The sequence below is a fragment of the Acyrthosiphon pisum genome, chromosome A1, assembly GCF_005508785.2.
Source record: "Acyrthosiphon pisum isolate AL4f chromosome A1, pea_aphid_22Mar2018_4r6ur, whole genome shotgun sequence".
Classification (NCBI taxonomy): Eukaryota; Metazoa; Arthropoda; class Insecta; order Hemiptera; family Aphididae; genus Acyrthosiphon; species Acyrthosiphon pisum.
In genome coordinates, this window is record NC_042494.1 from 27637060 (window position 1) to 27652287 (window position 15228).

Below are 15228 nucleotides of genomic sequence, written 5' to 3' on the forward strand. Positions count from 1 at the left end.
TCAGAAAATTTCCTTAATTTTTTTTTTTAGGCGTTAAAGTTATTAATATTATAAATTTGTGTACATTTTAGATAAATAAAAAATTCTTGCATATTTTTTACATATTTTTATGATTTTGACTGCATATTTTTACATATTTTCATGATTTTGACTGCATATTTTTTACATATTTTCATGATTTTTACTGCATATTATATAGCATATTTCGATACTTTTAAGTGCATAAAAATCCTCGCTCTACTGATAAGTTATAAATTATAATCTAAATAATTAGGCGTCGAATCGAAGTATTCGTTTAATGACGTGGACTGCAGCAGACTCTTTGTAATTATTATTATAATGTACCTATTGCTATGATTTTACGATTAAAACAGGGTGTTATAAAGACGAATAAGACGTGGCACGCGATAAAATTACGTATTCCGTGATCCAAATGTATTGTAATAATATCATACTATATTATACGATATACACGAAATGTATATATTATTATGTTATATTATGTAGGCACCTACTGCGCGAGAAACGTTACGGTATAGCACGTCGCATCGTCTCAATAGTTGTATGTAAATGACTCAAAGTACGAAACACACACACACACACACACACACAACTTATATAGTATAGTAGCTTATATAGTAACTTATATAGGTATTATATTTATCCAATTACACAACCAAATTAGATTCACTCGGCTGAAATGTAAGCCACTAAATTATAATATTATACCGTCCCAATAAGTGAACGCGCTTGAACAGACTGGACTCGGAACTGGTGCGACGCGATTTATTATTACATATTTACATAATTAGATATAACAAATTTCACCTAGAACCTTATTATAATATATGTATGTGTTTTAATATATCGGTGTACATAGAAACTACGATATGTTATTATTAGTAACGATATTTGCATTAATTACATTTAAAAAAATTTCTTATTTGTGCCAGGTGGCTACATTACATGAAATGTCTATACTATATAGTATGTATACGCGATGGTTCACTAAGCATGCTCACAGCACTTTTACCGACACATTTATTCTAATCCTGAGTTTTCAATTGTTTAAGTATACCTACTGTAAGACTATTTATATTTTGAAATACTCTTTTTTGTTGTAAATTGTTCAGCAGATAATTTTTAAAAATGCCAACGTATCTAAATCAATAATCGTTTGATTAGTTTTTGAGTCATTTGATTTTGTACTTAGAAAAATAGGTCTGTGATAGGTTTCGAGGATAGGACGAGGGTGATCAATTATGATAAAGTGAAAATTATGCCTCATAAAGTTATAACTTATAAGTTAATTATTTTTAAAGTACCTACTCAAAAAATATTACCTATATTTGATAAAAAACTATTTTTAAATTCTACTTACTGGCATTTAAAAAAAAAAACTAAAAAAAACATAAAATTAACCGTGAAGAGGTTAATTCTCATTTTATAAGACGTTTGGATTGTCGACATGACACTCCAAAAAGGTATACAAATCGAAGGGTTTGAAAATATGAGTCTTAAGTCTAAGTATACTTAAAATTTAAAATATTCAAACTATTATAATTTAAATAATTGCATTATAAAAGTAAAAATATGAGGATGTTTGATTAATGAACCTATATGTAAGTATATGACTATCTCTAGAGCTCAAATTACGCGAACCGCGTGCATTATTAAATTATTGAAACAATAGTTAACCTAACGCACTTATATTCAATGAACTTCACGGGTATTATTTTAACTCAGTTATGCGGAATTAATAAAATCACAATAAACGAGTTAGAAGTTGATAGTTAATATTGCTTTGTAACAGCCTGCTAAGTAAAAGTTTATTTTGTTTAAAATTTAAAATACCTTTTAAATTGAGTTGATTTGTTGTACACGATTTTGCGTAATATGCAGTGCACCGTAGTATATTATGACTTCCGGTCAATAAATATTTATCAGGCACCAATTAATATCAATTATACCTATTTCGCTGGAGTTAAACTGAAAAAAAAACTTGTCATAACGTTAACAAGTTATCTATACTATACCAGTAATTGTACAGTTTTGTTTGAGGATTAATTTGTGACGAGTAGAGTATAGGTACACCGTGTGATACGAATGAACTGTCGTATGTTCACATGGGTGTGTCAACTGCTCCAGGAAAAAAAAAATAATGTTAGATGCATGTAAACTACGATAAAAAAAAAGTTATTTCTAAAAAAATGATTTTTTTTAAATAAGTGACTGTCAGATTATCACATAAAATAATAGTAAATTACAATATTTTACAAATTATTTTAGATTCTAAGCGGAGTGATGGGATCTAGTGGTTTTACAATGGTGTTTATTTTATTTTTATTTTTATCCTGTATACAAAATTTCTACCAGAAGGAATGCTTCGATGTCAACATATAGTATCTTATCTTTTAGGAAATTGGACCAATATTATGGTACTTTAGAGATGTCATTTTTCGATTTTCTAAATAGTTATTTAATGCCACGGGAAAAAACACCTGAAATTACATACAAAAAACAGCTAAAATTGGGATTTTAATTTCTAACGCTTTGTTTATCACCATAGAAGCGAATAAAAAAAAAAAACGTTTTTAGTTATTTTGTTTTTATAATATTAATTCAACTTACAGGCTATAATAAAATATAATATAACAATATATAATATCCAGACTAATAAACTTTCTCGGCTCAAAATCGTTTTTTGTATACAATGATATCATGATATCATTGGATTCAAATTTAATACTATCCATCATACAGTGACCCACTTGTAACCTACTGTACAGCAGAGCGAAATCTACTCACCCGCTTTTTTTTAAACTGAAAACTAAAATGTTCTTTTATAAATGTGGTTGGAAATCGGAAGGCAAGAAGTTTCGTGTATATTTACCGACAGATAAGACACTAATATTTTGATCGAATAAGCACGATTGTATTAGTACAATGCCTTGCAATATAGTTGTTTTACATCTCCATTTCATTTCACCAGAATTTTACGTTAACCAGTTAAAAAATACACTTCCATAGTTTAAAAATAATATACATTAAAAATAAAAAATTAACTTTAAAAAATAAAAATTATAGCAGACTACTATAATATACAAAAGCACTCACCGCGGTGTCACATTACTCGGAATTATTTCGCTAGTCGATATTGATGGGACTTTCTATTCCAAATCTATATGAGTGAAACGAAAACATTACTAATACAGTTAACATTAATTATCGAGTATTTTTGAGATGATTATTACAGTCGAAGTACCTATATAATCGACCTTTTTCAAGATTATTATAATCTATTGGCGCAGATGACACAGTATAATAGTTATTATATCCAACCTTTTTCTTACTTGTTATTTTGAAGCAGTTTGCAATATGTGCCCCATCGCATATACCTATACTGACCGATTCTGTGATCCTTTACAGTCGAACTGTGTTCGTTCGGAGTGAGATCCGTTTCTCGACCACCGCTATAATAATAATATGTGCGGCCGTTCTAAAAAAGTGAAAACCTACACGACGCCTAGCCTAACTTGTATAATATATAATACATTGCACTACTACACATAATTTGTGCCGGGTTACTCTCACGGTTGGTTTGGTCTGCCGTTTGTCGTCTGATACCCGCGAGGCTCCGAGACCGGTGACCGGGCACAGCACACTTGCGGTGTTACGTACTGCAGACGTACAGGAAATGTAGTAGAGCAACACACCTAACCCGGTATAACGTATACGTGCGTGGTATAGCATAGGGCCCGAGGGGACGGATAAGCCGGCACGGTAACCCCCTCGGCCGTGCAAGTCCTCTTGGCTAAGTCCACCACTTCGCCTCATCGCACGCGTACGCACACGATCCCATTTCACACCACTCGCTTCGAGTGCGGTCGATTCCCGAGTATATATACCGGGCCCGAATCGTTGGACAGATCACAGTCAACCGCGATCGACCACGGCAACCACTACCGACAACAACACCGTCGAAACTACTCTACACCACATCATAAGCTCGAGAATTTCCACTCACACGACATGTCCGCAACAGTGAGTATTTTAATCGTTATTCTTCTATCGGTCTGCGCCGCGCACTTCTCAAATGATAACTCTGTTAGGTCTACCGTGAGCAACTCTAAAGTGTGAAACACATACCACGTGGCCGTGTGTACTAAGGTGCTGTAACGCACCTACCGTACAACCATACGACTTTTATGACACGATCTCCATTCTTAAAAGTTTCGATGCCGTGACTTTTTTTCCGCGCACTCCGCTGTTAATATATTAGAATAGTTTAGATTTTCAGTCGATATCAACACTCAGCCGTATTATTTCAATACTCGTTATAAATTGTGATTTGGAACGATAAATAAGGTATTATGTTATCATTATTCGATCGCACTACGTTGTCGTCCAGAAAAGCGGTCGTATTTATGTCGGACCGGATGGTGCGACCGGGAACACGGTGATCTCGTTAAGGTTACTACCGTGAGACGTTAAAGCGAGCACCGCCGCTGGCAAACGAATATAATAAATTATAATATATAAAAAAAATGTCTGAACGCTCTGGCACTCCGATCGCCGCCGTCCGGACCGGTTTCCGTTTTAATTTATATTATTTACTTTTACTCTCGTCGCGGCGGACAAGCTATCTCCCTATCTATCTCTCTCTTTCTCTCACGCATGCCGCCGGTCGTACTATTATTAAAATCAGAACGCTTTGTATCTCGTTTTGGAACGGTTAATATAATAATTATTAGATACCTTCTTAGTACGATTACGAAAATAAATCGAACAGAATCATTTATCGACCGCACATTAATACTATTAATTATTATTATCATCATGTTACAATTAAAATGATTGTATTAATAATATTTAATGTAACGCGTTTTTCAGCTGATCGTATTCGCGGCTTTTGCCGTGGCCACCACCCTGGCTGTCTACAAAGAGCCCACATACCCAGCGGCTGCACCCGCCTACTCTTCGAACCAGGCACCTGCCTACTCATCACATCAGGCACCTGCCTACCAGGCGCACGGATATTCCGCCGCCTCGGCTTATCGTGCAGCTCCGGCTTACCCTTCATACTCGGCTCCAGCCTACCCCGCCGCCCCGGCATACCCAGCCGCTCCGGCATACCCATCCGCACCGGCCTACCCAGCCGCACCGGCCTACCCGGCCGCACCGGCTTACCCGGCCGCACCAGCCTACCCGTCATATCCCGCCGCACCTGCCTACCCAGCATACCCAGCAGCACCAGCATACCCAGCAGCATCAGCATACTCCGCCGCACCAGCCTACCCAGCCTACCACGCAGCACCTGCTTACTCGGTGTACCAGGCCGCACCAGCATACCAGGCATACCAGGCCGCACCGGCCTACCAGGCCGCGTCCGCATACCAAGCAGCACCGGCTTACCACGCCGCGCCTGCTTACAACAAACCAACGGCGTACAACTCCGCAGCCGCTTACTACAAACCGGCTCAGTATTCCGCACCTAAGCCGTACGCCGCCACCGCCGCCGCCCCGTCGTCCCCGTCGCCGTACAACTTCCAATACAGCGTGCACGACTCACACACCGGTGACATCAAGAGCCAGACCGAGTACGCTGACGCCAACGGTTACGTCAAGGGCACGTACAGTCTGGTGGACGCGGACGGCAGCAAGCGCACCGTAGACTACACCGCCGACGACCACAGCGGTTTCAACGCGGACGTCAAGAAGGAGGGCGGATACGCCGCACCATCGCCGTCGCCGGCCACCTACAAGCCCGCTTACTGATGGGCCGCGACTGCCAACGTTCGCCGAACGTCCCACTCGTCGTTCACTTAATAATTTTATCATAATTATATTATAGCATCGTCGTTACACATAATATTGTGATTATATACCGCGTTCCGAGTGCGGTTGTGGTACACCGCAGTTGTGATGGTGCACTATATGTGATACATTGTCGTCCTCTTACTATTATAATATTATCATTGTTATTATGTGTTTTTTGTAAATAAATTTCATACGTATTGTAACGGATAAAATATTCATATTGTTGGCTTTTGTACCTTATATATATATTACCCTGATTCAGACTTCTCATTGCACTTGATATAATTCCGTGGACTGTGGCTTTCAAATTTGACACACTATATTATGTATAGCGTGTGTCACGAAAAAAGATGTTTTTACAATGAAAATAATGATTTTATTGATACTTATAGCAGGTAATATCGTATGGTGATAATAATTTGAGCGTGTCGCAAATTGTTTAGACTTAAGTTAAGGTATCATCGTGAAAAAAAAGATCGAAAACTACTGAATCATATTTCATTCATCGATGCGAATACTGTGTGCCGGTTGTCTGTTTTTACAGTATGATTGTTGCATGTGGTTTGCAGGAAAATGTATTAAAAGATATTATAAAATATTTACAAAAAAAAAAATTAATTCAAAGCTAAATACTGGTAAGTTATTAGCACAGAAAAAATATAAAATAATATGTTATCGAACGTTTAAAAAATATAAGTATTTTAAGAACTCCTTGTTTAATTATGTATATAAATATTATATATCCTCCTATAAGGGGTATTAGTTCTAGTTCATGGTAAAACAAGAGCAATTTCTGTTATTATATATCGAAATACACACTTGTGCCTACTCGCATTCATTCATGGGTAGGTACAAATATTACGTATAACTCACGTACAATTGATTAAATAATATGTATAATAGAGTGCGGTTATCGATTGTTACCGTAGTTGTGATGTATTAACCTATTACTATTATTTATTAATATTGTTATATGTTTTTTTAAATACATTTCATACGTCCAGTAACGGATAAACGCGTCGTGACGGCTTTTGTTATACATTACAGCGCAGACTTTTCATTGTACCTGGCCTAATCCATGGTTCTTCCATTTCTCGATGCGTTTATACCGTGTGGCCGGTTGTATATTTCACAGCGTGCTTCCTTCACGTGAATTGCGGGAAAATACATTTTAAAATAAAAGGCATTCAACGACAGGTAAATTTTAATCCAAAGCCAAATCGCGATAGTTATAGAAATAACGTACAATCGTTTGTTATCAAACGTTTTAAATGTATTTCAAACTCCTTGATGGTATTCTCTAAGGTATTAGATCTATAGTCCGTTGTAAAACAAGAGCACACCATAAGCTTACTGTTATTACGAAATGTCTTAGTAAACGTACACAATATTTATATGGATATATTATAATATGTATAACTCATCATAATAATATTATAATCATACACTACATATTGTTATGTATATTATATACCTACTACCAATGACGTATAACCCAAGACGAACGCAAAACGGTAATCTCGCATTGCGTATGATATTATATTATCATTGTGGGCCGCACTAGAGTATTTATTTTTTTTTTTCATTCATTTAAGTGGATAGCATTATTTTTTATTTCGTCGGACACTTTGACCGTTGTGGCTCAATGACAATCTTTAGAGTGGACCACTACACCGACGGTCATAAAAATAAATCCGTCTGCAGGCCAATAACGTACAACATAATATAATATACACAGTGGCGAAACACATGTCGACATCAAGACAAATCGTGGTGAACGAAACCACGAACTAAAAAACAATAAATGTTTATTTTTTCGATTTTAAATACAATTTACATGGCGACGTGAAACCTATTTCGGAAATTTCACTTTCGTATAATATTTTATTATATTATATCCCATAGTAGGAAATACTAGGTATAACTGGAAACCATCAGTTATTGCGGCTGGACGATAACTTTATTAATATGAAACCAGCTCAACACGTAGTCTTCTCCCACACTAATGGGCAATGTGTAGTTGTACCACAGATTTGGTTTGTTTGTATTAGTTTTTATTTTTAATTAGTACACCTGTTTTATAATTAAATTATTTTTTCCTGTTTGATGTAAAACCGTCTGTATTAAAATTAAAACTCTTTCCGTTATGGTAATTTTTATTTTTAACGAACCAAATTCACAAATTCATACAAGTTAAAATTAAAAAAGTTATTTAATATTTATTTTGCTTTGAATTATTGTTACGTTTAAAACACGAAAGTCAATATCATTGGAAAATTTAACAAAATTTAATATAATTCTAAATAAGTGATATTGTTATTTTAGATTCTGAGTGGAACGATGAATGTATTGATTTTACAATGATGTGTGCTTTTTTTTATTTTTTCATTTTTTCTTTGTTTCATTTTATGTTTTTTTGTGTCTGTGTACATGATAAGTAGTCGAAATAATACTTCGATTTTCAACTTCAGTATCATGTTTGATGAGAAAGTGAATATTGTTGGTGCATCGGGGAGGTCAACATTTAAAATTCGCTATAGTTTTCAAAAGAGACGGGAGAAACAACATAAAAATTAAAGAAGAACGGTAATTTTTACGAAAAATTTTGTTTTTGGTGTAACTGAAAAAAAACGAACGTATAATGCATTTTTCACTGGTCGTTTATATTTGCATTTTCTATACACGATAACATTTTCAAAATATTTTGATTTGTTTTGAACTGTTCAGGAACATTTTCTGTTTCCAATTTTATTGGTATTTTTTTTCTATGAACAGCAATAAAACTTTATTTGTTGGGTAAAAAAGCTTGACAATTTAATACAAGGTTCCTACTATATTGTTACAATGACATTTGAAAAATATTAAAAATCCTTAGCCACAATTTTGTTTGTAAGCATTTAAAATTCGAATTTTGACAAAATTTATCAAATTTCAAATTTAATAATTATTTTATAATTAAAAATTTATAAAATGTTCAAATTTTATAGCTAAGGATTTAAATTTAAAACAAGGTTCCACATAAATAGGTAAACATATTCACTTTATTCACAATAATATCATCAAATATACTTAGTAATATAGGCTGACTGACCGTTTTCGCTCAGAATCGTTTTTTTATACAATGATATTAAATCATTGAATTCAATTTTAACAACATCCATTACAGTGACCCACTTGTAACCTACTGTACATCAGAGCGACATCCACTTCCCCACTTTTTTATTTTACAACCAATTTTTAGATGTTAAATAAAAACTTAAAATTCACATAAAAGTGATTATAATGCATATATCTAGCTTTACTAAATGATACCGATAAAACACGATTTTCCTACATCATAATATATTTTACTCCTACCCGTTCAAGAACCAATGTTCTCGCTTTGTCGTGACAAACACCGCTATATCAAAAATATATAGGGTATAATATATTATTATGCTCAGATTCTAATAATTCTCGAACACCATATATTATTATCATTGATTAGAAAAAGGGCGTCGTTACTCTCGAAAAAGTGTGAACACACTGGTAAGGGATGAGATAAAAAAAAAAAAAAGGAAAAAACAATAAATGTAGGTATATACAAATGTATCTTTTTAAGTCGAATCAGATTTACGGTCGGCGCCCACCGTCGTGCGTATTGTAAATATATTATTATAACACTGCTGGCGTGCGTATAATATAATATATTATTCTTTATCGCGGCAGATAAACGCAAGTCGTTCGTGTTTCGTGGCAGTGACACGACACTAATAATATTATAATATCGAAATAATACGTTTTTCCAGAGAATCCCTCCCTGCACGTCCGATTGATTCATCGGAATTGCCGCTTGAGCGTATAATAAAATAAGCGTCATCGTAATATTCACGATTATTCCGATTGAGTTATGTTAAACATATTTTGTCGACAAAAAGCTTTTGTTATATTTGTACAACGTCAGTCGGAATTACCTTTCAACACCCCCGATTATATAATATAGCAACCGGCATTAAGAATAATATAAAAATTGAATCGCCCAGCAGTGCATTATTGTGAAAAAAAGATTAAAATTTTTTTTTTAGATTTTAACCAAACCGTATTGTATAGCTGTTTATCGAACATGTTTGCTTTATACACTGCAGGCGGACTCAAAGCTCAGGTGAAATTTTATTCCGTTCATTTATGTTATTCATTAATTTGCGTGCATCACCGAAAATATATTATATTTCACACTTGTATACCGCACTGTACATCAATGTATTAAAAACGTTGAGTCTACCAATAAATCCAAATATGATATCTATGGTCGATATAGAAAACAGCCACGAACAGTGCCATCGAAAAAACAACACGGTATTTTAATATCTGGAACTCTAGGTTTTTTTGGTTTGTTTTCATCCATCGTGGAGCACATTTCAGAATCGCGTACAAGACACAGAAAAAGAATCACGACAAAAGTATGAACTATACTTATTATAATGTTATACCTCAAACACTGAGATTTCAACCGGTGTGTTCAAATTATGGTTGCACTTAGTTGTGTTCCTGACGATGGGCGTAACAATTATATATAACAATGCTCTTTGCGACGATTTGTTAGACTCGGAATAATTGTATCCACAAGACGAACAATCAATATTCAGATGTTTAACGCCCGCAAATAATTATTATTTTTCAGTCGCTCGGACAAGACATATCGATTCCCTTAGATAATAATATATAACTACCGTTATTTCTCTAGTACCTAGCTACATCATTTTTTATGGATTGAACATTTTCTGTCAGAAAGTTATATTTATATTACTTCCGTTTTCGATTATTTTTGAACCGAGGTTTCAGGATTTTGTTCAAGCGGGTAGGTGACGCGCGGGGTACGAACATATAAATACACATTTCAGTATTTCTTACTGAATTCGAATTGGTTTTTTTATAAATTCGGCAACAGCCTAAACATTTTTTCCAAACTTTCTTGGACAACACGTTTATTATAATATTGTACAATATCCGTACCATAATTATTACGTTAGGACCTATGTCTTAACGTTTAACGTAGATCAGTCGCTCACAAATGCCATATATTTATTATTATGTCTGTAAAATTACAATTTCATGAGCATAAACACTGTTCTATAAGCAAGAAATCTATATTAAATTTAAACTAGCTAGGGTTGAATGAAAACTATGTACTTATCATATTATGAAAACACTTTAAATTCTGAATATTTATTTGGTAGAATATGATTTAAACCGCGTCGAGTTTTGGGGAGCCATGTTTTGTATGGATGCGGACAGTCATTATATTAATACGAATATTATCGTCACGCACGTGTTATATATTTTCAGTATAACTAGGTAAAATTTATTATGCACACAACGTTCACACGGGATCGAAAGAAACGCAACCGTTTAATTTTTTGTTTTGTTTTATTACACTATTACTCCAGTGTATATAGTATAATATTAAACGCTACTTGTGTGTAGATAAATTTAAGAGTTCATATATTATATAGGTAGGTAAAACCGGTCATATACAAGAAAATTCATCAACCATGCCCACCCCCTTTACAATAATATTCCATTTATTCATATTGTAATTTTGGAATTTTTAAGTTACCAATTGAAATACCATATTTTCAACTAATTAGATGTTTTGTTTTATTTAAGAAGTATCTTATGGTGATACAAAATTTTGTTTTTTTCAAATTGAGAACGGGTGGTTCTTACTGTAAATTATTAAGAAGATAATTTTTTTTTAGATATATATAAGTATCTTATTTGCAATCAGAACTAGTACGTATCTAATTTCTAAGTTATTGAATATTATGTACTAAACATTAATACAATATAAGATACTTAATAATATAGTCCTTGATAATGGATTTAAATATTTGGGGTTTTTAATGATGATATGAAAATTGTGGTAAATATTACTACTTAATATATTAAAATTTTAAGTACTAGATTAATTAATATTACATGCATTTAATATTTTTGTAAAACCATTTTTAAGAATTATTTTTATCATTATTATAAATATTTAAAGAACTAGGAAACTATTAGTTTTTATTTAAATTAAGATACATGGACGATGAACATTATCAAAAAATGATCTATTTAATAGTAATTTGTAAACAATTTACAGTGAAAAAGGCAAGTTCTAATTTGAAAACATAAATTTGTATTACCATTGGACGCTCCCGAAATTATACAAAATATCCAAGCATATGAAAATACTATCTTTAAATATACTTCAAAATGCTAAAAATCAGAAATTGAATAAATGCATTATTTTAATAAAAAGAGGTATGATCATTATGCTTGGTGAATCATCCTATACCCATATTATTTTATACGTATTAGAGCAGTATGTATCTGATCGGTATTTTTTTTTTTTATCCTAACGCGTTCGATCGAGAGATTTTGGGTTTACTATAAGGTATCGAAAGCGAACATTATTATTGCACAGTTTATACTGTGTACAATATGAGCGGTGGTTTTTAAAGGTTTACGGTTTCGGGTATACTACACAAAGATAATACGCTGGCTTGTTTCCAATGTGTGTATTGGACACGTTTTTCAGTAAACCGACAAATACATTTATCCGCGTGTTATTAAAAGATTCCGTAAAAACTAATAATGATTTATAGGAATCGTAATAGAGCGTACGTGGGTTAAATGTATACGTAGGTACGTTAAAAGGCGAAAAAATAAAAAAAAAACCAGCTAACACGAAATCCACCCAATATAATATACCAATACTAACTGTTATACAATGACGATCTTCACGTGCATTTTTCACCAAAGATAATTATTACGAAAATAATGGTCAAATCTAGTAATATTAAAGATTATCATAAACTATTCAACCATATTGCCGATGACTATTGTGGCATTTGAACAAGTATTTCTGTCTACTTTGAGGTGGAAAATAATATTATAATGTTATTATGTAAGCAGCACAGACAACGACAACCTAACGATAAGGGAATCGCGTGCGATATGTCTGTCGAATGCACCCTCGTGGTGTGTTTATCTGCACAACGGAACGATCACATAATTGTACAATTTTTTTCGAATAACTGTGTCGACACCGTAAAATACGAATGTAACCCCCATTAAAATGTCTTCGTCGTCTTCAGTGATACCGTGCTCAACTACGTTCTATGCCCCGAGACAGATCACAATTTGTGAAGCCGAGGTTAAACGTACTCAAGCATATTATAATTTATATTATAATAACATGATGTATATAATTATTTTTAATGGTTTTTTTTTTTATAAATTTAATTTTAAATTAATTAATGCATTTCACGATGGTTAAATCATAAATCAGGAAAATATATTTTTCACGTTTATAGTACTTATAATTATTATGGTGCTTTGCTGGGAACTACTGTAGCCTGTAGGTAACTTGGGTATTTAAATAGACGTCCAAAAATCTGGGATTATTCATACATTTCTGGTTTTTGAGTTTTTCGTGTTTTCCGCCTATTGAAGTATTTGATTTCATTATGCTATTGTAATTCGTATTGTTTATATAACAATGATAATAAATTACTATTGTGCCACAAAAACTTAGGACCTTAAAGGCGATTTCCCGTTGCGCTCGGCTTAATGTCGTAGGAAAGTAAACCGATTAGCTGGGTAGTTAAGACGACGAATACGAATGCAAAGCGGCCATTACACGATGACGATATTATGTATTCAGATGTACAAAACAATTGACGAAAATATCCGAATTGTTTTCTTAGAACTGTTTAATGTTAGTATACATAATAATATTATGTATATAGTTTTGGATCGTACCCACAAAACGGTGTTGACCTATTTTACTAAACAGACAAGATGGCCCGTACTAATTTTCGTCCCATTTTCCGGCGCGTACAAATAGTCGTAAGGTCCGAGAGAAAGCCACCGATAATGCAGAAAGGGGCGCACCGGAAGAAAACAATTAACGTCTTATTTATTGTACAAATAAATAACAACGCCAAGCGCGGTATCTAAGCACAAAACACCGATTTTATTCAATATAGCTGGAACTATTGTTATGTTTTATTATACAGATTGAATTTATGTTGGTAATTTTGTACGATATTGTCAACTTTAAATGACTTTATCTCAGTCGTATTAAACTGCATTCAGTCGTCATCAATGTAATTTACATAATAATTTCACTGTGCCCGTACTTATTATAATTGCCGTCATGATTGTAATAATTGCATGTATTTTAACAAGCCATAACCTATAATAATATAATACGTGACACCTGAAAAGTGAGCCCGCGGCAGCGGTGCAGCTAAATTGCCTATCAGAGACGCCGTGTTACCATAGTATTGTATTATTAAAAATTAATACTCAAGAAAAGTATCACATTTGTCTCATGGTACCTGCCGGAAAAAAAACGGAACCAATGTTAAAGTTGGGAAAAATATGCTTTGAGAGGGAACACTTAGTACAACTAAGTCGGTTTTCACCGAATAAAACGATTCGTTGCATAACATTAAACGCACTACGGCTTGTGTGCGAAAAGTGTTAGGTACCGAAAAATTCGACCAGAAATAATTGATCACTGTACGCTAATTACATATTATTATTATGTATAATTTAAATCGAATTTTATGTATTGATTTTTAAATATTTCAAAAGAAATTGATTTTTAAACACACCTGGAACACGAAATCTACGTGTGCGGCCACCGTCGTGCCGTCCTTGAGCCACGGTTCGGCAAATTTGCCCATCAGTTCGTAGATGGCCGTCACGACGCGGGTCATCTCGTCCCGACAAATTTGTCCGTCGCCGTCCAGGTCATATAGCGTGAACGCCCACCGGAGCTTGTCGTCCACCGATCCCCGGGACAGCGTCCACAGGCCTTGCACCATGTCCTGCAAAAAAAAAAAAAAAAACCGTCGACGTTAGATTTATAATAATAATATGTAGGTTTATATATTATATTATTAAGACATTATCGATACATTTCATATTTATTCTTAAAAAAATTCAAGGGATTTTCAGAGCTATTACGCGGTGGTTTACGATCAGATAATCACCCTGTATATTATTGTGTCACAATAACGTAATATAAGGACGTTAGATGTAGTCGATCGATATATATATATATATAGTGGAAATTCCCTATAGTTTTCTGTGTAAATGTCATATAAAAAAACTTAGAACTTAAGTGACGGTTGTGCAAAGAGATGCGAGTCTTTGCAAACACAAGATAGAGGCGTGCTCCATAATAACATAGCGGGTATTTACATTGCATCATCTATACATATAATGTCATATTGTGTTTATGTGACATTGAACTTACGGTATAGGTACATAATACAAACAGTAGTATATAATATTATACGTGCGATATGCTTGACACACACGATCGGCGTATAATATATGCGTAATATGGTCACGTTTGTCCTAAGCTTC

The 15228-nt window shown here is 33.8% G+C and overlaps 2 protein-coding genes across 4 annotated transcripts in view; one reads left to right on the forward strand and one right to left on the reverse strand.

Moving 5' to 3' along the window:
* The window catches only part of LOC100163050 (Kv channel-interacting protein 4), a 167028-nt gene that overhangs the window by 21594 nt on the left and 130206 nt on the right, over window positions 1–15228 (reverse strand). For all 3 annotated transcript variants that reach the window (XM_003245921.4, XM_029486882.1, XM_029486881.1), the window contains exon 5: window positions 14469–14684. In XM_003245921.4, the coding sequence (XP_003245969.1) occupies window positions 14469–14684 (216 nt within the window). The remainder of the gene's footprint in view (window positions 1–14468; window positions 14685–15228) is intronic.
* cp47 (cuticular protein 47) lies at window positions 3933–6032 on the forward strand. The gene is given in 2 exon segments (NM_001162706.2): window positions 3933–4044; window positions 4894–6032. Coding segments are annotated over 2 exon segments (897 nt in total). The 5' UTR covers window positions 3933–4032; the 3' UTR covers window positions 5779–6032.